Source organism: Vespula pensylvanica, chromosome 2, assembly GCF_014466175.1.
Source record: "Vespula pensylvanica isolate Volc-1 chromosome 2, ASM1446617v1, whole genome shotgun sequence".
NCBI classification, from domain to species: Eukaryota; Metazoa; Arthropoda; class Insecta; order Hymenoptera; family Vespidae; genus Vespula; species Vespula pensylvanica.
This window is the reverse complement of record NC_057686.1, coordinates 849480-874479: the sequence shown is the minus strand read 5'-3', so window position 1 is coordinate 874479 and position 25000 is coordinate 849480. Positions and strand designations below refer to the sequence as shown.

Below are 25000 nucleotides of genomic sequence, written 5' to 3'. Positions count from 1 at the left end.
TCGTGTTTGTTGATTAACAACTGGCCGTGTTTTAGGACTCTTTTGATTACGTACTTTCATAGTTTTATTCGTAGTATTTTCACTGACCGACGTTGGGACATCTTTTTGTACGACAGCTATGAAAAAAGAAAAAAAAAGTACATTGATATACATATATATATATATATATGCTTGTTGAAATAAATAAATCTTAAAAATAAATCTTTCGTTTGTTTATCTTACAATATCATAACTTACCGACGAATTTACATTTTCGTAGTAGTTCCAAGTGTGTCCAGAATACATCACCGGGATCAAGAGGAACCTTACTCTGAAATTCTTCAAGGGTGAGATTGCACAATTGTGCACCGGTTATATTCCAATCGGCTAAACGTAAGGAAACTAGATTGAATTGTCTAACGGCCCATTGAAGCCAATGTTTCACGTGTGTTTGTGACCAATCTTTAGGATCCGCTGGTATCTTCAGGCGTTCCTAGAGATGACAAATTATTAATAAAATGGAAAATATTATTTATCGTATTTCTATAATTTAGATGTGTGCATTTATACCTGTTCTTTCTTATACTGCGCATCTACCATCCATCGTATCACATTTTGCTTATTTTCTTCGTTAAAGGATGTTATTGCTGTCAATACAAATAGTTGATTAATTTCTGAACGAATTATTAGAAATTAACACTTACGTACAATTATTTTCTGCGAGTTCAATGTAGTCTTCCGCAGGTTTTAGAACATCTACTATGTTAATACGTTTTTGTAAAGCTTTTATTTGAACGTTAACTTGAACAAGACCTTCGCCTTGCACGCATTGATCGACTAAATTTTTGTGACACTCAAGCTATAAGAACGTTTATAAAAGTAATCTTAATTTTTCTTAATACGTTCTTTCTCGTACTTACCATTTGTGCATCTTGCAACCAAAATGAATAATCGGTAAGTTCGACGCCCAATCTCTGCTCCAAAAGATTTCGTAGCGTGGACAAAGGTTCTCTAATATCCATGTGTTGCATAAGAATTCCATCGTTACAATCGTCGCTATTATTACTACCTTCTAAAGAAAAACTTGGTTCAACTTCCAAATCGGAATTATCCTGTTGAAATTGTGCCATTATATCATCGTCCTGGGACAATATTGCTTCTGGTTCCATTTTGATACGTTTTATCATTGCATACTCAGAATCATCATCGGTATCAAAGCTATGTTGCAATATATATATATATATATATATATACATATACATATACATATAGATAAAATTAATGTTACATGGAAATCATGTGATAGGAAAAAAAAAATCAGTATAAAACTTTTCAGGTTATGACACATGAAACATTAATAATTAATAAAAATCGTAAATGTTTTACCCTTTTTCTGAATTCTTTCGACGAATTCCTAAGTCCATGGAGATTCAAATGATATAAAAAGGGATTTAACGGTAACGTAAATCGAGTAAGTAACATTTATTTTCGAACATATTCTGTTGTAGAGGCGTCGTCACGCTCTCATACACTTCGTACGTTGAATCATCGAATGAACGTAAACAAGCATAAAACTACAACAACATATTACTCTGCTCGATCTTATTTACAAATTTTCCTTTAATCATAATTCACTTACGCGTAATAGAAAAAATAATATTTGGAGTAAAGTTTGATATCGTAAAAACAATGAAATCACTCATACGTTTGTGACGTACTCTCCGCATCAAAATTAGCGCGCTCAAGCGACGAAGAACCGAACTAACAATTTCACATCAAAATAAATCCAAGAGAAAAAATACTGTTACATCATTTGACATTCTTTCCAATAATAAATTATATTTTCTGAAATATTTCACATTGATTATATATATATATATATATATGTGTATGCGTGTGTGTGTGTGTACACATGTATATCACATTCATGTTAATGATATTTATTCAACGTAGTTTTACATTGAATATTACAAGTAAAAAATCAATTAGTTGTCCATTATTTACATAACACATACTATGTTATAAAGTTTTTCACCAAGATACGCAAATTTCTTCGACGCTTCGCAATGTTCCAGAAGATTGTTACTAAATTTATCTTCTCCATAAAAAGCACCTGCCAAAGCACCTGTCATACTACCAATAGTATCTGTATCTCCACCTAAAGTTATCTGAAAATATATCATTCATGTAACAGAATAATGATTATAATTACTTATAATTACAATTAACTTACAGCATATTGTACAGCTCTCCTAAGTGGATTTTCAGTTTCTATACCATTGATAGGTTGTTGTGCTCTTAAGAAACAGAATATTGCTGTAGGTACAGAATAAAGAGCTGCTATACCATTACCAAGTTGTCGAACTACTTCTTCGTTCGTAACGTCTTTCTCTGCGGCGATTAATTGTTGTAATATATCTAATTTCAGCTTGTAAGGTTGTGGTTCAACTAAGTCTAAACTATAGAAAAGCTTATGACAAAATGTTGCGAATAACGAATCTATATGGTAACTTACCCTTCTTCGTCTTTCTCTATTTTCTTCATTTTGTCGATAAGTTCATTAATAAAATTCGGAACGTTTAATTCGTTGGAAGGATCTAATTGAAGACATTGTTGAATAGCAAGTGCCTGAAAAAATAAATTTGTGAGATATTTATAACTAAATCCTAATTTATTTCTCAAAAACGAATACCTGCAAAATAGCACCATCGACGCCAATTTTGTGAGTGTGAGTAATTTCTGTTGCTCTCCTCGTTTTATCTATAAGTTTTTCGCTATCTTTATAAGAGAATAACGCGATAGGCGCAACGCGCATCGCACCGCCATTACCCCAAGAACCTTGTCCATTAAATTGTTCCCTTGCTGGAAGTAAAACATCTTGGAATTTATTACCGCGTAATTTTTGGAACACCTAAAAGAGATTATTTTTATCGTTATTATACCATACGTGACGATATATATACATACATACATATATATATATATATATTTTATTAAATTACTTCAATTAGCCAATACATTCAAAATCTTTTTATACTAACGGTTACAACACCAGCCCCATAACCACGATTTGGTTCCTGATAATAGCTTTTCACAAACCTTTTTGCTAAATCAACGAGGTCTAAGTCGCCTTTTTCAATTAAAGATTCAGCTACGCTTTGTGACATTGCTGAATCATCCGTATATTGCATAACTGGTGCTAGATGGAGTTAAAAAAAAAAAAGAAAACATAGAAACAACAGAGTAAATTATAATATCTACATTTGTATGATACCTTAATCGAATTTATTGTTGCATTCAAGGTATCATCTAACCTTTAAAGATGCTTCCTTCTAATTTATCAAAAGATTTTTGTAAAACGTTTCTCATTCCACTCGATAATAATTCCTCATTTTCGTAAGGACTACCGAGACAATCGCCCATCAAAACGCCTAACATCGACCCTCGAAATTTACTCTTTAACAACTGCAACTCCATTTTTCTTTTATTTCTTATTTTGTTTTTTTTTTCTGCTAAGATAAACGAGGCCTCCTATCGTTACGTCTTACGAACAGAAACGTGTAGATCCGACTAAATGCAATAGTAAGTCTTTCTTAAAATCGGTGTAATATAAATTCGAATTATTACGAAGTAGTTTTAGTAATACAATAAAGTAACGTTCTTTTTATAATTAGGCTTCATTCGTTTATATACGCATAAGTCATCTCTATTGCATTTTATCGTATAGTATAAAAATGTAGTCGATCATAATAGTACGATCAGTAATACATGTATATATATATATATATATGTGTGTGTGTTGTATTTCAAAGAAATTTATTATTGGAAAGTTTCTTTTAAAAGAACATTTCGTAACAAAATAACTTTGTAAAAAAATTCTAAAATAATAACAACTTTGATATTTCATTGTTTTTCTATACTGGAAAAATATATACTGTTCTATCGAATAAAGCATAAAACATAACAAGTTGTAGGATTTATATTTCTCGATCAAAGAAAAAAAAAAAAAAAAAGAAAAAATATATATTAAAATATGATTATTTTAAATAAATTATCGATGGAGGTTGAAAAAGGAGGTTTGCACGCATTAATTTCAAGGGTGATTACTTCGATTCGATTAGTCGAAGAAACTAAGATATTTTTGGTTATCTAGAATCTACGGTATAATCTACGAAAATAATAAAACTTAACAACGACGAATACCGATTGGCTATCGAGAGAACGAACGTTCGGTTCCGAGAGAAATAAGTGGTGACGTTGAATACGACGACGTTGATTGGTTAACCGGGGGTCGAAAGATTGGCGTGGTGGGGGATAGAGTGTCGTACGGCGCGCTCTACCCGGGCAATTAGTGTACCGCCGGCCGCGTAGTCGATCGGTTGGTCTGTACTGTTTTCCCCGGGAGAGTTTCGTTTCGACATCACCGTTGATCTCTTTCTCTCTCTTCAATTTTCGATAGAATCCGTTTCGTAAACGATTGAACATTTTTGTCACGGAGCGTTTCTTTATTAACGTAACACGATTATTTTCATCATCCGTTTGAAGATTCGAATTTCGTAAGAATAAGGAACATATACGTTCGTTTATTCTCTTTTAACGGCGTTTTTTATTACGTGAGCCTGAATAAACTTTACGCTGGTGAAACTACTATCGTTCGCATCTTTTCTTATATAAAATCAGAGAGAGAGAGACAGAGGAAGGTGATCTGTGAATGAATTGTTAATAAATTGAGAAATACGATTTTATATATATATATATATATATATTATATATATAATATATATATATATATATATATAAGATTGAAGGAAGGGAAACGATGTCGAAGGGGCAAGAAGGTCGATTCTTCTTCGATAATTAATATCTTAGAAGACAATACCCTTATTGCGAGAGAAGTGTAGTATATATTACAAGAGAGAGAGAGAGAGAGAGAGAGAGAGAGACAGAGAGGGAGGGAGGTGGGGGGTGATGAGAGAGTGAGAGGGGCCAAGAGAGGAATTCCATCTATCTTCGCGCAGGTACGTGTCTCGTTACGTTCCGTTCTGTTACTCTCATAGCATTCAGTTACTTAAAGCGCTTTTGTTATTTCATTCTATCTTTATTATATTTCTCATTCTATTTTTTATATACAATTATCTGACGTTATAACGATCAGAGATTTGTAATAATTGATATTTTGTAAATTTTCTTATTGACATCATTGACATCGTCGAAATCGTATATATACATATACATATACATATATATTTTTATTTTTTATTTTTGTTCATTCAATTATTTCTCTGTTCTACGATAAATATTTTCTTGCCAACTTCCATCACACCTTCGTCTTTCTCCAAATATTTTGCTTTGATCTATATATATATATATATATACACACATACACACAATATATATATATATATATATATGTATGTATGTATATGTATATGTTTCTGTCCATCGTCGTCTATTTTGTATATACACACATACGTATACACGCACCAGCGTGGCTCGAGCCGTCTCGTACGGTCATAAATGTTTCGGCCATGAACTCCTCCGATGATCGCTCAATGAACGCATACGCACGTGTAATCTTATTCTCGTTATTTCCCCTCTCTGATACAAATTAAAAAAATTTGTCATTCCTAGGATTAAGAAAAATAACATCGAAAATCCATTTATAAGAAGAATCAGGTTACCTAGTCTCTTTCAGAAATATATGAAATCGTAAATTTACGCGAGTAATCATATTTCGTTCAAGATGAAAATAGAATGAAAAACGAAAAAATATAAGTGACAAATTAATTGAACAAATATAAGTAATTCGTAATTGTAGAATTAATTAAACAAACAAACAAACACACACACACACACATATATATATATATAAAATAAAATTAAAGTAATTAAATGTAAACAAAAATTATATATAATACGATACAATATATACACTTTATTTTGACTAGCGTAGTAGACGAAAGATACGTAAGTATCATGGAGGTTATACATAGAAAGGAAAAGGAAGAGGAAAACAAAATTGAAAAGAAAAAACGAAAAGGAGAAGAAAAAAGAAAAGAACAACGGGCGATGCAAAAGAATAGAATTTATTGACACTCGTGTTATATACGGTTCGCCAACCATTTCTCCCTTCGCATTTTTATTTGTCCGCGGTCAGGATTAAAGCTCGACCATGTTTTCTTTCATCTCTCTCTCTCTCCCCCCTCTCTTTCTTTTTCCCCATGCTTTCTTCATTCTCGTGTGTATATACAGGTATTAGGGTCATATCATAGAAAAAGAGAGAGAGAGAGAGAGAGATAGGTATGTGTATACGTATATGTGTGTGTATATACCTTAAGAAGACATTCGCACACGCGCACACACGATCGATTACAAGCGCTCTATATGCATTATATGGATTTTATTTTACTTTTTTTATTTTTTTCAAAAAAGATATTAACGCCATTATACGAGCATCGATGAGAATCAATCTTTCAGAGGTCATCACGGAGGTCAACCGGAAGAAGAGATCGATAGGAGCGAATAATTTTAAGATTCTCCTTTGAGGAGGAGCATTATAAAACACTGTTGAATTACAAAGAAGAATAGTAGAAAGAAGAAAAGGAACAAAACACAAAAATTGGAGTGATGACACGAGAATATCAATAGAGATAACACGCGAAATAACAGGAAGGGATATCACCCCTCCTGAAGAAAACAAAAAGATCAAACGCAGGCGCCATTTTTCTTTTTTGTCGTTAAATGGCGACTAATCGCAACTCCATTGTCGTGAGAATATAACCTATAAAAAAAAAAAAAGAGAAAATCGAACAAAAAGAATAAGAGAGAGAAAGAAAATAGAAGAAAGAGAATAAGAGAGGGTGGGAAAGGGGATAATTTAAAAAGAAGAATCTCTCGTTAGACAAAAATAAACAAAAAAAAAAATAAATAAAAACAACAGAAGAGGAAGAGGAAAGCGAAGGTCATGGCGACACCACCGGACTCGCCGGGACCGGAAGAGGCTCTTTTCGAGTTCGAGAGCACGCGGGCGAGACAACAAACTGCCAGACCTGTAGCCCTCGAGGAACTACTCAGACAGACCAAGTTCTCGAGGCAAGAGATTCGTGTTATGTATCGAGGATTCAAGCAGGTACATAAGTTTCACTTCTTGAGATTATCTCTTATTACCTCCCTTCCTCCTACCCCATCCCATTGCAACATCTTCTCGTCTCTCTTTCACCCACAGCCTACTCCTATTCTCTCGCACAACTCTTCTACCCCTTTTTGCTACTTCTCTTTTCTATTTCTTCTATGCTATACTCCGCTAACCACTTCACACAACACACTTGACCATCATTTTCCTAGCTCTGTTTCTCTTCCTTGTTCTTCTCCTCTTTCTTCTTCTTCTTCTTCTTCTTCTTCAAGTAGATGTTTGTTTTCTTTTTCTTAGCTTGTAATCTCTACGAGTATTAATAATATTTATTTATTAATAACAATTCTATTATTGCATCGACGTTACGAAATATGTTCTATATATATATAGATTGATAAATTGTACGTCGATTTGGATTTGATACAAACGTTCGTGGCTTTTGAAGAGTCCTTTTGTTATCAGACAATTGACGAATAGAGAACAACAAACCAGGAGAAAGAAAAAAAAAAGAGAAAGAAAGTTTGTGTATGTGCATTCATCTGTATATATATACATACATGTAATATACAAGCACGTATATGCAAGAGGGTTGGCATTGTAAAAAGGGGGTGGAGCGTAGAAAGGCAACCGTATGTTTTTTTCACGTAAAAAGTCAAAGCGCGTCTTTCAACTCAGCAACGATTGCTTCTTTTGATCTCCCTCTTATCATCTCTCCTATCCTCATCCACCCTCACGTCGTTGCGTCTTCCACTTCCACTTACCCCTTTCTCCTCTTTCACCTTTTACCCCTCACCCTCTCTTTCTCTTCCTTCTCTTCCTTTTTCTCTTTCCACCACTCCATACTACCCTTCTTTCTTCCGGCCTTGCACATACACACATCGATCGAACGAACGTTCGTTAACCCGACGGTACTATCTATGATATATTTCTATGTATATGTGTTTGCCTGCGCGGCCATATCTGTCTGTGTACGTGCGTATGCGTATATATATATATATATATATATATATATATATATCTACTTAACTTTTTTTTTCCTTCGTTTTGTGTGTGTATGTGTGATAAAAAATTTGTGAACGTTCGTAAGTACTCTAGTTTGAAAATGCTCTTCTTTCTTTCTTTCTTTCTTTCTTTCTTTTTTTTTTTTAGTTTCTATTTCTACCAAGATTCCGATTTTGTTTCGGATTTTCCTTTTTCTTTTTCTTTTTCTTTTTCTTCTTTTGCAAGACGAAGCATATTCAAGTAACATGTATACGTGGCTTCGTTCCAATTTCGTTTTAGCCGTCCAAGATATCTTGAAGTCTTTTATATGTATATGTATATATGTAGATATGTATATATATATGTATGAAGAAATTGTATTTTGTGTCGAATATATGTATAATCATTTTCTGTAATACCGGCTCATAGTAATCACGTAACACCCCTTTATATCCAACCATTTGCAATGGAATACCTAGCACCTATATTGCATATCTCATCGCGATAGTTAATTGGTGTGTATTTTAATTATTCTAACGTCACACATTCATTTTTATTCCGCTTGGTATTAATAAATATTCATTTTGAACGTATAATATGTATTATACATACGTGCGCACAGGGTGGGCCGTAAGTTTATAAATGATTTTCGAAAAATCAATTACTCTTATTCGTACCACTCTTAGATTACACGGTTTGTTAATTCTCTTTAATACCGTGTCATTTCGATATTGTAAACAATATATATATATATATTTTTTTATATCTTTATTTCATTTTATCATTATGAAATTATTTGTCAGTTCACGTATCAAGTTTTTAATGTGTGCTTTTTTCTTTCCCCCTTGTTTTTTTTTTTTTTATATTTTTTTATTTTTTTCTGATTCGAGTCATACTTAATATAATATAATAATAACTGTATTACGTGTATTACGGTATATGCAGGTATACCGGGTGTCCAAAATATGACGATACAAATTTTTTTTCCTCGAAAGGACGACATTCTTAACAAGAAATTCTTCGAACAAGAGTTATCCGACTTTAAGGTGGAAATATTTTGGCGTTTATCGTTTTTTTTTTTCTATTCTTTTCTTTTTTTGTTTTGTTTTGTTTAATACAACGTTTCAAGACCACTTCGAGATTCTTTTGTTTTTCTTTCCTCTTTTATTTTTATTTATTTTTATTTTTTATTTTTATTCTTTTTTAAATAAGAACCAACGTTTTTTATAATGACAGCATATTATAACGCAAAAAAAAAAAAAAAAGAAAAAAGACAAACCGAGTAACTTTTATCCGAAATATTTTTTCATCTCTAGGAAGAGAAAAAAGTCGAGTTTTAAATCGAGTTAAAACTTAAAACTCGTCAAAAAAAAAATAAATAACCATCGACGAGATATATCAATTAAAAAATTAAATCCTACGTGTTTCTCGATATTCTCGATCATTTTTTGTCGGATTTAAAACGTCGATTTCTCCTTTAATAAAAAATTATAACTTTTGTGTTTTGCCAAGAAATGGCTCTTTACGAAAAGCGAACAACGTGTTACATATTTTCGTGAAAACCTCTATATAAAACCCTTTATATGAAACATTTCATTGTAAAACCAATACCCTCGGTAATGTTTGATCGTTTAATCGTTTGAAAATGAGATACCCTATACGTATACGTGCTCGTAGTTATATATATATATATATATATATATATATATATATATATATTTGATGTGTATATAAGTGACACGAATGAAGATAAAAGCATCGAGCGTGTTTAAGTTTTAGCAAAATTTAACTTGAGAAGACTAGAAAAGTCTTTCTTTATCTTTTTCTTTCTCTTGAGAGCACCACACACACACACACACACACACATATACACATACACGTATATATATAAATGTATAAGTACCGCGTAAAAGGTACTCGCTCATTACGAAAATGAAATGTAAACTTCGTGAACATCAGACAGTTTTTAAAAAATTATAGAAAAGTATTATTATTAAGTATGTGTAGAGAGAAGAAGTTAGAGACGTAGGGTGGGGGTTAGTAGACATATTGCCATCGTTAAAATTCCTTAGATCGGTATGTAATCAAATTAAAGTCAGTTATGAATCGAGAGATAAAAATGTTCAAATAATTACGTGTAATATCATTATGTATAATATCATTGTATATACGTATATATGTATACGTGGAATATATAATAATTTGGATTACGTTTTATCGCATGCACGATGTACAAAAGCGTTAAGAATGGTTGTTCGCGAAATAAGGGCACGTGTTATACTACGAATTTATATTTGTATGTTGTTGGGGACGGTCGATAAATGGAAATTTGTAGCGTTATCGATTAATGTACATACTTCTTGTATATCTACCTTTCGCATTATTTTATATTATATACTTGAAAACAGACACGGATATATATATATATATATATATGTATATACGTGTGTATGTATGTATGTATGTACGTATGTGTTCAACAGAGAGAAAGAACGAGGTTTACATAAATTAACGTTTTGTAAGGACAAATAGATCTCTTTCCCTAACAAGAGGATCTAGGTCAACTGATTCGATCACATTCATTAATATTATTATATTATATTATTCATTAGTTTGAATTTATTTATTTGAAAGAGCAGCTTGATTAATTTCTTTTTCTTTTTTTTCTTTTATTAATGCAAATTGGAGGTTAAGTGTATCTACATATTACATTATCGAATATTTTCAATGAGCTTTTATATCATTGATTCGTTAAGTAAACAAATATATATATATATATTTTTTGTTAGAAAAATACTATTAATAATTATGTTCGAAGAAGAAGAAAAAAAAAATATTTTTCTACGTTCATTAATAATTAGGTTATATACGATATAATAACCAACTAATACAGCGCCATCTGCGAACGTAGGTTTTACGTATTTAATTATTGTCAAGAGATCATTCCCATCTCAGTTAATTGTTCATTGTCGATCGAAATCGTTGAAGAAAAGGTCATCTTGATCGGCGAACTCGACGGATTTATCGGATCATGCCATATACTCATATACATATATACATACATACATACATACATACATACATACATACATACATATATATATATACAAGGAAATAGAGTGGTAATTCGGTGTTCTTCGATAGTGGAATCTAATTTGATGCGATCGCGTGCAAGTTCGTTCGAGGGCGCTTCGCATATATACATATACATATATATATATATATATGTATATATATACATATGAACGAAGTCGTCGGTATCATCCCCTTGAACTCTATACACGGTCGAACGCTCCAATTTCCATCGACTTTACGCGCCGTAGCTTCCCACTGGCAAATCCGTAGAAACTGTTATGCTTTACTGCTGCCTACTTTTAACGTTCCATGTTGAATATCGCCATAAGATATATACTCTTGTGCGCATGCGTGCGCGTGCGAACATCCTCCCCCTCATGCCTCACTACCCCCTCCTCCTCCCTCCTCACAAACCCGCAACCACCCGCCCACCCTTAATATCTTTAGGATGAGTAACGAATCAACACATACAAATTTGGATTTTTCGTACGAACGAAATTTCGACGAAATTTAACAGTCTCATTTTAAATCTATCGTAAAAATTAATTTTTAGCTTTGCGATTTTTTTTTCCTTTTTTCTCTCTCTCTCTCTCTTTTTTTCTTTTTTTTTTTTTTCTTACATCCACAAATCACGTAATTATTATTATATTTGAAATCGTAAAAATTTTCATTTGAAGTTAACTCTTTTTCTTTCTTTCTTTCTTTCTTTCTTTCTTTTTTTTTTTTTCCTTTTTGGAATCATATCGCAGAGCTAAGTTAATTATTTAATAAATTTTTGTATTTCTAATATTTCTTTATATATGTATATATATATATATATATATATATATATATATATTGGATTTATTAAAAATGAAAAAAAAAATTGCGATTTAAAATTAGTATCGTTTTTATTTTTTTCTTTTGTCTTTTTATAAATATAACACACACACACACACACACATATATATATATGTATCAAATTGGAGAAGCAGAATAATTATTTAATACAACAAAATAATTTTACACTTATAAAACTTCTTTATTATTTTCTTCGTTGTTATCTTCTTCTTTTATGAAATTATTGATCGCCACCATGTTGTTTATTTCAATCGGAGAAACGTCTTCCGCAAATTCGACTCGAGAATTGAGAATCATCTTTGTCTCGTCTATATATGCATACGTATATAGTTATACATATATACATAGATTCATGAGAAAAATATAAAGTTAAAAATCTAATCGATCTTCACCTTCGACGGAGACGATGTCGTTAACGGTCTTCTCCATCTTTGGGTACTCAGAATCTGAGCGAAGTGATAACGATGGAGTACTTTTTCGTTGTATACCAGATACTTTTCTCTGTGCTCTTTTTTGCTTGTTTCTGAAAAGAAGGAAATATTCAGGTTAAAACCTTGCGCTTTTTGTTCTTCTTTTTTTTTCTCTCTCTTTCTGTCTCTCTCTTTTTTTTTTCTCTTTTTTTTTTATCTCGACAACTTGTTATACACATAGATATATCTTTATGTCCCGATCGAAAGTTCCTAGATGATTTTCAAAATCGTTTACTCTTTTTCTAGATTCCGTAGACGTACTTTTTTTAATTCTTCAAATTACAAAAATATTCCTACATATAAAATCGTAAAACATTCTTATATCCAAAAAAAAGTTTCGTGAGAAGAAAAGTGTCGTCGATCGTTTTAAGATCGTTCAAGAAAAATTTTTCACCCACTTACGTACATATTGCGTATCTTTAAAGAAAAACAATAAAAATCAATAAAAACATCCCTGTTGTCATATTAAATTTTTTACTAGTAATAGCAGTAATAGTAGTAGTAGTAGTAGTAGTAGTAGTAGTAGTAGTTGGAAAACCAAAAAAAAAAAGAAAATAAATAAATAAATAAATAAATAAATAAAAAAAGAAGGAAGAAAAAAGAGAGATGAATATGTCCTGGGAAATTGTTAAAAACAATTCTAACAGATAAAAATAATGTCGCATGTCTTTTCTTTTCTTTTTTTTTTTTTTTTTTTTTACTTCTCTCCCTTCTCTTTTTTTTTATCGATCATCGAACAAGAGAGGTCGTCGACTTTAATCGTTGAGAAATTCAAACGATAATAATTTTTCTTCTTCTTTTTTTTTTTCTTCTTCTTCTTTAAGCTTTGGCTGCCTGCCAAGAAATATTCACGAGGTAAGAAGTTTTCGTGAGAAGAATAGTTAACGGCTTCGCGAAGTAGGCATTAGATTAATTTATGTCATGTTAGATTCGATCTCTCTCTCTCTCTCTCTCTCGTTGGATGATAAATTTGTTCTACTTTTTTTTTGTATATATATATATATATTTATTTATTTATTTTTCTATCCCTCTTCCTTTTCGTTTCCTCTTTCTTGATTCTAACTCGTGCTCGATTAGATCCACGCGTACAGATGCCAACGAATTCATCGTAGGATCGATATTCATGAATATTACAAGGAGAACGACGTTGAGCTACGTCGATGACGACGAGAAGCTCTTTTCAAGTCCCATATATTTCCGTGTCGTGTACAAAATAGCTCTCTCGTCGTATAGAAGTTTCATGTTTACAAGAAACTATTGAACACAGAAACTATTTAACAATGACGAAAAATATTTTATTTGAATTTTATAATTTAGGTGATAATACGAAGTCATAAATCTTTTTTTCTTTTCTCTTTTAATATTAAGTTAATACGACGATCGAGCTAAATAGCTTTTAAATATGGCTTCTTTTTTTACTTTTTTTTTTTATCAATCAACGTTTATGTTTGCGACCATGATGATGATTAATAATTAATAAATATTTTTAATTTGTAATTCTAGATTAAGTCTGTAATGCGACGTTGAATCTTATATGCTATTTTTTTTCTTTCTTTCTTTCTTTCTTTTGCTTCTTCTTTTTTTTTTTTTTTTTTTCCTTTCAACGTTAAATTACTACGAAGGAAATTAGTTTTTAAATATGGCTCTCGTAATATTTTTTCTATGAATTATGGATATATTATAGTGAAGGAATGACGTAATATTGTAATAAAATCGAGCGAAATGCACTTTCAAGAATTCATTATCTCAGTTGTAAGTTGAACGAGTGATTCGAAGTCGATCGAGAGTGCTTAAAAATTCAATGAATCCCATTCTTTTGTAGGGCAAAGGTTTGAAAATTATCTATATACGGTTGATGGCTCACCTAAGTACACTTTGCCATATCGAGGATTCGGATTCCTTTGTGAAATTGCACATTCGTGCGTCGAATCCAATGATATATTTATTGACTTCAACGACCTTCTCAAACAATTTGCCAACTGGAAATATAAAAATTAACTAAAATCGTTATTGGAGATTATTAAGATAATTAAAGTAATTTGAAGGAGCTTTCGTATTTCAAAAGAACTTCTTTTTTCATTTTTCTTAATTAAATTAAATTAAAAAAAAAAAAAAACAAAAAAAAATACTCTCAAATTCTCTTGAATATAATATTAAATTTGATCGCCTTCCAATAATTTCGTGAGAAATCTCAAACAGAAATGTCCCTTGTGAAATACATTTTGAAAGTAGCTTAATAAGGGGAAAAAAAAAAATCAGAACGAAAACTGAAAAAGAAATACAGATCATAAAAGATCTAAATTTGAAAAAAGAAAAAAAAATATACATACATACATACATACATACATACATACATACATACATATTTAAATAACTACAACATAATTAACGTGGATGTAAACTCTGATCATAAAGACGTCAAAACTCTAACGAGATAGCAATTCGAAATCTTAAGTCTCACCTATTGGACCGAAATTGTTATTTGACAGATCAATCTTGAACGTTTCGACATTTATATCCGAAGACTCTGTAAATATCTGGGCTATCACTTCTCCGATGGCTGAGTTTAATTCGCAACTGCTGACATTTAGAATCTCAAGATGCTTGTTTCTCAATAACACTATTAACGAATAAACAATAAATTTTCATTGTTGGGTAAGTTGTTTGTACATTTGTGTGTGTGTGTGTGTGTGTGTGTGTGTGTGTGTGTGTGTGTGTGTGAATGCACGTCATCCAATATTTTATATGCGTCTTGGATTTTTTTAAATTAGAACTCGAACTATCTTGTTTCATTCTCTTTCTTTTTCGAGTCAGTGGTTCTCAACTTCGTCTCTTTTTTTTTGGTCTTTTTTTTTTGTTTTTCTTTTAATTTTTTTCTCTCTCGATATTTAATAGAGCATATTATTATCTACTTACGTGCGCAAATATGAGCACCACCGGCCTCACCCAATGGATTCAATCTCAAATCGAGATGACTCAAAACTACTGATTTCCTTTCTAACAATACGTTAACTATACCAGCTATACCCTCGCTTCCAATCATGTTGTTGACCAACCGAAGAACTTTCAATCGTTTGTGTAACGATATAAATTCAGCGACAGCTTGTGCTCCCAAATCGAATAGCTTGCAATGCGAGAAATCTAATTCTTCAAGCTACCTCGAACAGAAAACGAATGGACAAAATAAATTGAAATCAATTGTTGTTGTTTTTTTTTTTTTTTTTTTAAATACTTATCACGTCCGTTTTTGTTTTTTTTTTTTTTATGTAACACTTCGCTAACATTTTCATTTGTGATAAGTTTCTGTAGTAGAGCAGCAACTCTGGCCCGATCCAACTTGCTTCTCGTCAAACTGAATTTTTTTAAATTGTAGCAACTTTTCAATCCTTCGCCAAGACTCGAACAGTCATTCACTGAAAATCTTTTCACATTGGTTAAGATTAATATATCCAAGCAGAAAAGAAAAAGGATTAAAAATATAAAGAGAGAGAGAGAAGAAAAGAGAAGAAAAAAAAAGAAACAAAGATTTCAATATCAAATATTTATTTTCGCGTAATTCTCAGTTGCTCACTCGAAATCTCTCCATTCGAAACCATCGTCCATATAGATCATGCCCATGTTCAAGGACATTTCAGTGAGGTACGGTAATTGCGGTAAGATTATCGACATCGGGATATGATCGACCACATCGTCATGACTCGAATCGTCATTATCGTTCAATCTCGATGGTATTCTAAAAATTAAATTTACTGAGATTACTTCGTAAAAAACGTTACTTCTTTTTTTTAGTAATTTATCCACGCTCGAACTATATATATATAAAAATATATTAAAAAAAAAAAAAAATTATAGACTGATCCGATTGATTTTGACAATGTGGAAACAAAGAAAAAAAGAGAAAAGAAGTTATAGAAAACATAAGATCTCATTTTATATTTATAATGAGATATAATAGTTTTCGGAATCTTTTGTTTGTTTTAATATATGTTATTAATAAATAATGTATAAATATATATATATATTTATTTATTTATTTATTTATTTATTTATTTATTCATGGATTAAATAATAATTGTTTGGATTCAGTTTTTCTTTTTTTTTTTTTCAATTTTGACGATTATTAATTTTTTGTTTCCGTTTGTTTCAATTATGTTATTAACAAATAGTATATATATATTTGTTAATTTATTTATTTATTTATTTATTTATTTATTAAATTAGAATTGTTTTGAATTTAGCTCGATAATGATAATTATGAGATTTCCCTTTTTTTTTTCCTTTTTGTTTTTTTTTTTTTTTTTTTTTTTCTGACACTACGTATAAAGAAATGGCCTGAAATACTTGGAGCATAATTTCGACTTAGCTTCAAGTGCAAACGTAAAGACGATTTTAGCCAAGAGGCCGAGAACGTGTATCTAATAATAATCTTTAGGAATATTGTGAGAGGGCGTTCAGTCGAAAAGATATATTATCCGTTGGCACCTTCGTTGCACTCACTTGGTAGGTTTTAGAGAATGCAACTTCAATACACGCACGTGCTCGCTCGATAGTTCCAAAATTTTCATACAATCTTCTCTTTGCGATTCAAAGTAGCTCGCTTCAAAATTTTCCAAATATTCGGCCAAATGACGTTCGCAGTATAATCTTCGCCATGAATTACCGTAATCGTTTGGATTATTAAAAGACCATCTATTAGAAATCATATATATATGTATGTATGTAATAATATATAATATAAATATATTATATTATACTAATATAATATATTATTATTACTAGATATATAATATCATTAGTATATTATATATATATATATATATATTACATATAATATATTTATTATAAATAATATATGAACTCTGTAATATAAATATAAAAATAATACAAATTTATATATATATATATATATGCATATACAAATTATTAAATATCTATTTAACAAATTATATGAATAGAAATAAATAAAAAAAAAGAAAAAAAAAAAAAGAAAAGAAAATGATGAAGAAAATAATCAACCTATTTTTAGCAGCACGTTCCCAATAATGTTCGTCGGTTATCTTAGTAATAGTCAACTCAAAGGGAAGATCAGTAGGCAAGGTTTCTATAATAACATCTTGATCCATACAATTTGACAATTCTTCGAGTATGGGATATTTTTCCCATAACGATACTATAACACCAAGAGCTAGTATCTTTAATTCCGGTACTATGTTATCATCCCAGTTGAAATTTTCAGAAATAAGTGTTCTCCGTTGTTCGTATGGCAATAAAGAACTCTCTGTTGAGCATCTGTATAAAATGAAAAAAAAAATAATAATTCCATCAAACAATAAATAAATTCCACGCTACGTATCTCGTTAAAATAATCGAAATTGAATAACTTTTCTCTCTTTCTCTCTCTCTCTCTCTCTCTATCTCTCTTTCTCTCTCTCTTTCTTCATTTTAATTTAAGTAGATACGAACGAAGTTGTGAGTTGAATTTTTTTTTTTCTTTCTTTTCTCTTATTTATCTCTTTTCTTTTTTCTTTTTTTTTTCTTCTAATAAAGAAAAAAAGAAGAAACACTTGGTCCACACGCATAAAAAATAAAATTGAATTAATTACTTGTAAGCTTCGAAGATATTCTCGGTAATTGTATGCGGAATCCTCATTTTGAATGTCCTTCAAATATGGTTCTCTTACCTGTAAAGAATTATTCATATTACCATAGTTAACGATTTTCTCTTTTCCCGTTTTCTTTTCTTTCCCTAACATTTTTAAATAGTCTCGACGATACAGAAAATAAAATAAAATAAAATAAAATAAAATAAAATAAAAAATACAAAAAAAGAAAAGGGAAAGAAAAGAAAAAAGAAACGAGAGAAAAAATGAAGTACGTAGGTAGACGGAGTACTTAAGGTATATATACACATATGTAAGTATATTAACGAGAGTCGTGTCGCTGCCAATCGGAATCACGAAGGAGGAAAACTCGTTTGAGTGAGGCTTCGTCACCAATTAGCCTAACGAGAAAAGTGTACGGGTCGCTTAACTCTTGAGCTATATTCCTGGAGAATGAGAAAGAACGTAAAAGAGAGAAAGAGAGAGAGAGAGAATGTAAATGAGGGTAGGAGGGGGTGTTAGAAGAGGCCTAGACGGATAAATTAAGTACAAAGAAAGAGAGAGAGAGAGAAATAGGAAGAGGAAGTATAATAAGTTGTTCTTTTTTTATACTCTCTTTTTCCCGTGTTTACTTTCAGGAATGCCCGGAAGGCGTGGTTCACGAGGACTCCTTCAAGGACATATACGCAAAATTCTTCCCGCATGGCAGTGAGTTCCAATTATATATGAGATACGATTTTTGCGTAAATTAGTTAATGGCGACCCCTCATGCGAATTGCAGACTCCAGCCTCTACGCTCACTACGTATTCAAGGCTTTCGACGTTAACTGTAACGGGGCCATCAGCTTTAGGGTAATTAACCGAGAATTAGAGAGACAGAGAGAGAGAGAAAGAGAGAAAGAGAGTCATCATTTTATATTTATTTATTTATTTATTTATTTATTTATTTTAATAAGAATTTTTGTTGTTTAATTTTTTTGTTGTTCTCAGTTTTACTAAACATTTTTATTTATATATGTATGATATATTATGAGATTAATTAACTTTGATTAAATCTATCTGCAGGATCTTTTGGTAACCCTATCGACCCTTTTGCGAGGTAGTATTTACGAAAAACTAAGATGGACTTTCAAATTGTACGACATAAACGGCGATGGTTGCATCACGAGAGGTGAATTAGGTGAAATGGTTACGGCTGTTCACGAGCTCATGGGTAGAAGACATCACGCCGAGGAAGAAAGAAAAGCTAGGGAACAGTTGGACAGAGTCTTCAAAAAGTTGGATCTTAATCAAGACGGTGTTATCACTATCGAGGAATTTATTGAGAGTTGTCTCAAGGTACGACAAAGCGATAGAGCTTTTGTTAGATCGTTAGAAATATTATATCGTTTTATCGATACGTGAGAGTGTTTTTTTCTTTTTCTTTTCTTTTTTTTTTTTTTTGTTTTTTTAGAATTCGTAGATATAAAAATAATAGGTTGACCAACGTCGATAAAATCGAAGAAAAATTTGTTCATGAAAATTTCCAAGCCACCTATCCCACCGCCATTTTTTTTCTTTTCTTTTCTTTCTTTTTCTTTTTTTTTTCGTCCATAAGCCATCATCATCCATTCGATCAGAAATTTAGTTAGTATCGCTTTTAAATATTATAACGTTTGTATTAATCTAACAACGTTACAATATTTCTAAAGATCAAAAAAATATTCGAACGTCGATCGAATATTTAGAATTGTATAAAGATCATTCAGTAATATTTTGATACTCATTCTATAATTAACAAAATACAAGAATGTCGAGAATAATTAATTATATTGAATCTGTTAAATTGAAAATGAGAATTGTTTGATCGATATTATTTTGTTTTGGGATATGTTTATAGGACGATGTGATCACAAGATCATTAGCTATATTCGACAGTGCGCTTTGATCTCCGGCAGAAGAGGAGAAGTCGGAGGATGAGGTTGTCTCTGGAACAAATGCGATAACACAAACGGTACCGACGCCACCAACGCCGCCTACACCACCTTCAACAACGTTTTCGCAATCTTTGTCACCGTCGCCACCACCACCGTCCTATTCCTTATTACCACCGATACCTCCGCCTTTACCCTCGCAACCACCACCTGGATATACTGTACAGGATCAAGAGCTTTATTTACTCTTGGCAGCTCATTGGTGGAATCAACCGGAAGCTCCTCTTTTTTGTTAAAGGTACAAATGTATTTAGAAACTTTTCTTAAGCTGAGAAATACGAATTTTTCCAAAATATAAAGAATAAAAAAAAAATAATAATAAAAAATATAAAAATAAATTTTTCAAAAATGAAAAATATGAAAAAATATAAGAGAGGAAAAAAGAGAGATGAAAAAAGAAATTCTTCCTTTGTTGAAAATAGAAAGGTTCATGAAGAGTCGGTAGGACGATTGAGAAATTTCGAAGAATTAACCGATATTTTTTTTTTCTTTTTTTTTTTTCAAGTATCGACGCTGGTTAGTATTTTTTTTCTAGCATCTTTTTCCCATTGAAAGTAAAAAAAAAAAAAAAAAAAGTGTGAATTGTTCGACGAAGTCGTTGATATAAATTTGCAAGAATTTTTGATAATTAAAAAATTTTCATAATCAATTAATTATTTTAATAATTAATTAACTATGTGGAGAGTTTCGTATCCTCTCTTCGTACTTTTTTTTGTTCTTTTTTTTTTTAATTTTTTCTTTTCTTTTCTCTCGAGAAGTGGCTCGAAATAATAATGAAATAAAGTTCTGATGAAACCTTTTACTTTCCTTTCAGACGATTTAACGCTAGAACTACAACTGCCTCCAATGCAATGAAGAAATATAATATACGTTCGACCGAAACGTTTATTAAAAAGAATGAAGAGTGGGGGAGAGATAAGGATAGGGAGTATGGGATGGTAGGGAAGAAAAAAGAAAAGAAAAGAAAAGAAAAGAAACAAGAAAGGAGGTTAGAGACTAAGTTTTCAAAATCATGAACTCCTGATAATGAGTAATACGAACGAGAAGCAAGAAGACAAGTACGAAGACGAACACATTCGAAATTTGGTCGAATTCAAAATCATTGCTCTCTTCAAAAAGAAGAAAATAATATTATAGGATATATTATAGAAAAACGTATGAGATAGATAAAATAGATAGATTCGTACGAATCGTTCTGTAAGTATTAAATACGTTTCATTCGAAACACCTGATAGATATCAACGTAACGAAGAGAAAAAGAAAGAAAGAAAGAGAGAGAGAGAGAGAGAGAGAGAGAGACATTGTTGAATAATTTATAAAAAAAAATTCCTATGAGAGAGACGTAATAATAATAATAATAATAATAATAATAATAATAATAATAATAATAATAAATAAAAAAAAAAGAAAGAAGGTACCTTACGTGGTCGTTCAAGTACCGTCGATTTGTGCCAAATCGCCGTCAAGCAAAATCAATGTTCCAATCTCATGATTCTCGCATAATAAAAGTCTCTTAAGTATTATATTATGAATATACAAATAAAAAAGATGGATAGAAAAGAGAGACAGAAACTTTTGAAGATGCACGATTATACGTAAACGTCAAAAACGTTTGGTACCATAAGAATATTGCAAGAAATATTCCTTTATTGAAATAAAACATTGAAAGGTAACAATCTCGAATGGTGTTAATTATGTTACACCCAATGGAAAATTAGATCATTAGAATTATATCAAAAATCTTCCAGATATTGATTTTAGAAAAAAGGAGATATATAATTGTAATGATAATGATAATGATAATGATAATGATAATTGGTAGAAATCATGGTAATTCTTTTTAAGATTGTTAAATAATAAAAATGAGAGAGACTCATGAGAGAAACTTATAAATGTTTTTTGGAACGTAACATTAAAGCAATAGCACAAAGCAAATTTCTTTTCTTTGTTTCATTTATTATTTGTTTTTTCTTTTTGTTATTTTTCTTTTTGTTATTTTTCTTTCTTGGTATGATAAAAGGAACGCCGATAGTCCTTCAGTTCTTCGTGAAAATGATAAAATGAATAGTTAAATGAATGAATGAATGGATTAATTAATTAATTAATTAATTAATTAATTGATTTATTAATCAAATAAACGTACGTTGTAATGTCAAAGAGAAACTCGTTAGTTTAGAGAAATTTTTTTCTTTTTACAGTCCCAAGAATTTTTTTTCTTTTTTTCTTTTTTTAAATAGATGTGATTGTAGATAGAATTCAATTTCAAGATTATAAAATTTATCGGAATAGTTATCTATGTGATTGTATTAACGACTGCACATATCTTTATCTTAAAAACTAAACCAAACAAACAAACAAACAAAAAAAAAAAAAAAAGAGAGGAAAAAAAAGAAAAAAGAAAAAAAGAAAGAGAGCGAAAGAAAGAACGACAAGATAAAGCTTGATACAAATTCCTATGGATGTTACTTTTATTTTATTTTCAGGAGAGAATCGAAAACGAAGAAAATTAAATGTATCTACTATTTAGTCAAATCGAAAATGAATATTTTCCAGCTTCCTAATAATGATAAATTGATGAAATGAAAAAAAAAAAAAAGAGAGAAAGAAAAAATAAGAAGAAAGGAAAGATAGAAAGAAATAAAACAAAATGAAATAAAATAAAATCGCCCATAGAAAGAGAAAGAAAGAAAGAAACAGAGAGAGAGAGAGAGGAAAAGAGGAAGAGCGACAAATAATAAAATTGTCAAATTGATAGAAGAGCATTGATTATCAAAAAATCGATGTTGACTAAACACCAAGCTATTGTAATTAGCGTGTAATACATAAACGGAAAGAAACAATAACGTGTTAAAGTTTATCATAGAATTAAAAAAAAAAAAAAAAAAGAAAGAAAATGAAGAGGGAAAAGAAAAGAAAAAGAAAAAAAAAAATAGTAATCGTTTAATAATAATCATAATAATCATAACCATCAAGTCATATGTGTATATTAGATTTTTCTGCAAATCTCACGAACACGTTTGGCATACGATTTGTAATATTGTCTGCATGGATGGTGCCGGTAGATATAATATAAATATAAAATATTTGCGAATTAGTCGAAGGGAACTTTTTGAAAATATTATCGTTACGATCATTTACAAAGGATTACTCTCAAACGTGTGACAAAAATGAAAAGAGAAGAAAAGAGAATTTTTCAAATACCAAACAAATTCGAACGAATGTTAAATTGGTGTATAAAAAGTTGCACTATTTTTAACGTGTCATCACCGATCGAATATTAATACATACACGTACGCATACATACATACATACATACATATATACATACATACACACATACACATACATTACGGATTCTGATCTAAAGATTTGTATCGCTATTACTGCCACTGATCATTCTTTTATAGAATGCATTTGTGAAATAATATCTAAATCCGTCTGAAATAAATTTATTTTTTATTAAGTTTTTTCAATGACGATATATATATATATATACACATATGTATATATATTTTTGCTCTTATTATTGTTATTTCATATTTCATGCTTCGAGTAAAAAGCTTTAGCGACGAATTATTATTTCACAAATGTATCTACTACTCACGCGTCTATTTCAAAGAATCGTTCATTCGCAAAGACTGTCAAATAAAATATTGCTACTGTTGAAAGACGAGAATTATTAATCGTATAAAAGAAATGTGTTTACACAAAAAGGAGCCGATCAAATTCTAATTAAATGTCCGAGAAAAATTTATATATATATACATACACATACACGCATATATATATATATATATTATATTTCATTTATTTATATATGTTGTAAAAAAAGAAAAATAAGAAAAAAAGAAAGAAGAAAGGAAAAAAAAAAAATGATTGAAAGAACGATAAAAAACTTCTTATGGCTTACTACTTACTTGATTTCGAACGGGACTTATTTGTTTCTCTGTGAGCGTCCGATTGAAAAAGTAAACTAATTACGTATATACGACAGGACAGTTGTCATATCACAACGATGCCTTTCACCACAAATCGTTTAGATTTTATACATACATACATACGTATTTATGTACTCAGAATTTTCATTCTTTTTTTTTTTTTTTTTTTCCTTTCTTTCGGCAAGATAGGCACCGTACTTACGAAAAAATCAATCAATAAATAAATAATAAGAAAAAAGATAGGGAAAAAAAAGGGTGAGTAAGAAAGAATAAACAGAAAGCACGTTATAAATCAAATGCAAAAAAATCCTTCTTTTACTTCGATCAATCTCTTAAGCGTTTTTTGCCTTTAGTGTCTTAACGGGGATCAAGAAAACGTACGATTGCTAAACTACATATATACATACATAATACGTGCGTTTCTATGACAACGAGAAAAAGAAATACAACAGCATCGAAAGTAGCAGATTTATGCGCGCGTATCGAGCTTACATTCACGTGGATACATACATGCATACATATGTATATTCAAAAACATTGACACTAAAATAATCTCGCCAAGACGTATGTGTGTATGTCTCTCAAGGAGATATATGATAACTTTAATAATTCCATCTCTGATAAGAAAAGAAAAAAATATTAATGAAAAAAAAAAAATAAACAAATAAAAAAATAAGAACAAGCGAACGAACTAACGAACGACAAATAAAGAATTAATACGATGCTGAAATACCAAAAAAAAAAAAAAATAAAGAAAGAAAAGGTAAACAACAACAACAATAATAATAATAATAATAACAAAATTATCAAAAATATATATGCAAATAAAAAGGAAGACTCGATGTATGACTAAGATCAAAATATTTCCAAAAATTATTGTAATTCTCATTTCCGAGAATCAATTAATGAATAATAATTAATCGATATGTGCGAATGCATATACGTGTTTATATGATTATGAAAGTGAACCAAGTCGTTTGAGATATTTTGCAAAAAAAAAAAAAAAAAAAAA

The 25000-nt window shown here is 30.4% G+C and overlaps 4 protein-coding genes and 1 long non-coding RNA gene across 8 annotated transcripts in view; 2 read left to right on the top strand and 3 right to left on the bottom strand.

Annotated features, from left to right (window-relative positions):
• The window catches only part of LOC122637743 (DNA-binding protein Ets97D-like), a 2622-nt gene extending 911 nt beyond the window's left edge, over window positions 1-1711 (bottom strand). Inside the window, exons 1-7 of one of the 2 annotated variants that reach the window (XM_043830082.1) lie at window positions 1619-1711; window positions 1366-1553; window positions 900-1197; window positions 688-838; window positions 550-626; window positions 238-472; window positions 1-116 (exon numbers count right to left, since the gene is read on the bottom strand). The exon at window positions 1-116 is cut by the window's left edge and continues 911 nt beyond it. In XM_043830082.1, the coding sequence (XP_043686017.1) occupies window positions 1-116; window positions 238-472; window positions 550-626; window positions 688-838; window positions 900-1197; window positions 1366-1403 (915 nt within the window). In that variant the 5' untranslated portion in view covers window positions 1404-1553; window positions 1619-1711. Of the gene's footprint in view, window positions 117-237; window positions 473-549; window positions 627-687; window positions 839-899; window positions 1198-1365 lie in introns of both variants that reach the window. The other variant, XM_043830081.1, reaches the window with a different exon arrangement.
• A 192-nt stretch (window positions 1712-1903) lies between these two features.
• Window positions 1904-3707, bottom strand: LOC122637744 (ADP-ribose glycohydrolase ARH3-like). Of its 3 annotated transcripts, none has more exons than XM_043830084.1 (6): window positions 3294-3707; window positions 3021-3178; window positions 2672-2890; window positions 2495-2607; window positions 2213-2438; window positions 1904-2137 (listed from the first exon to the last, which is right to left on the bottom strand). In XM_043830084.1, the coding sequence occupies exons 1-6, from the start codon at window positions 3454-3456 to the stop codon at window positions 2108-2110; spliced, it is 909 nt and encodes a 302-aa protein (XP_043686019.1). In that variant the 5' UTR covers window positions 3457-3707; the 3' UTR covers window positions 1904-2107. The 3 variants fall into 3 exon arrangements, with proteins under 3 accessions (XP_043686019.1, XP_043686018.1, XP_043686020.1); XM_043830083.1 differs by having other exon boundaries at window positions 1904-2147; window positions 3294-3700; XM_043830085.1 differs by having other exon boundaries at window positions 1904-2147; window positions 3254-3436.
• A 635-nt stretch (window positions 3708-4342) lies between these two features.
• LOC122637868 lies at window positions 4343-6575 on the top strand. Its single transcript, XR_006329306.1, has 3 exons — window positions 4343-4697; window positions 4781-4997; window positions 6457-6575. It is a non-coding gene; the product is annotated as an uncharacterized LOC122637868 (long non-coding RNA).
• Window positions 6576-6881: 306 nt separating this feature from the next.
• On the top strand, window positions 6882-21824 carry LOC122637867 (Kv channel-interacting protein 1). The gene is made up of 6 exons (XM_043830349.1): window positions 6882-7108; window positions 18716-18785; window positions 18859-18929; window positions 19143-19415; window positions 19957-20288; window positions 20865-21824. Exons 1-5 carry the CDS (start codon window positions 6944-6946, stop codon window positions 20002-20004), a joined length of 627 nt encoding a protein of 208 aa, XP_043686284.1. The 5' UTR covers window positions 6882-6943; the 3' UTR covers window positions 20005-20288; window positions 20865-21824.
• On the bottom strand, window positions 12165-18686 carry LOC122637866 (dynein regulatory complex subunit 5). The gene is made up of 11 exons (XM_043830348.1): window positions 18385-18686; window positions 18081-18158; window positions 17494-17766; window positions 16975-17166; window positions 16049-16210; window positions 15760-15898; window positions 15394-15631; window positions 14939-15097; window positions 14342-14456; window positions 12400-12530; window positions 12165-12315 (listed from the first exon to the last, which is right to left on the bottom strand). The coding sequence occupies exons 2-11, from the start codon at window positions 18125-18127 to the stop codon at window positions 12176-12178; spliced, it is 1596 nt and encodes a 531-aa protein (XP_043686283.1). The 5' UTR covers window positions 18128-18158; window positions 18385-18686; the 3' UTR covers window positions 12165-12175.
• Window positions 21825-25000: the final 3176 nt, after the last annotated feature.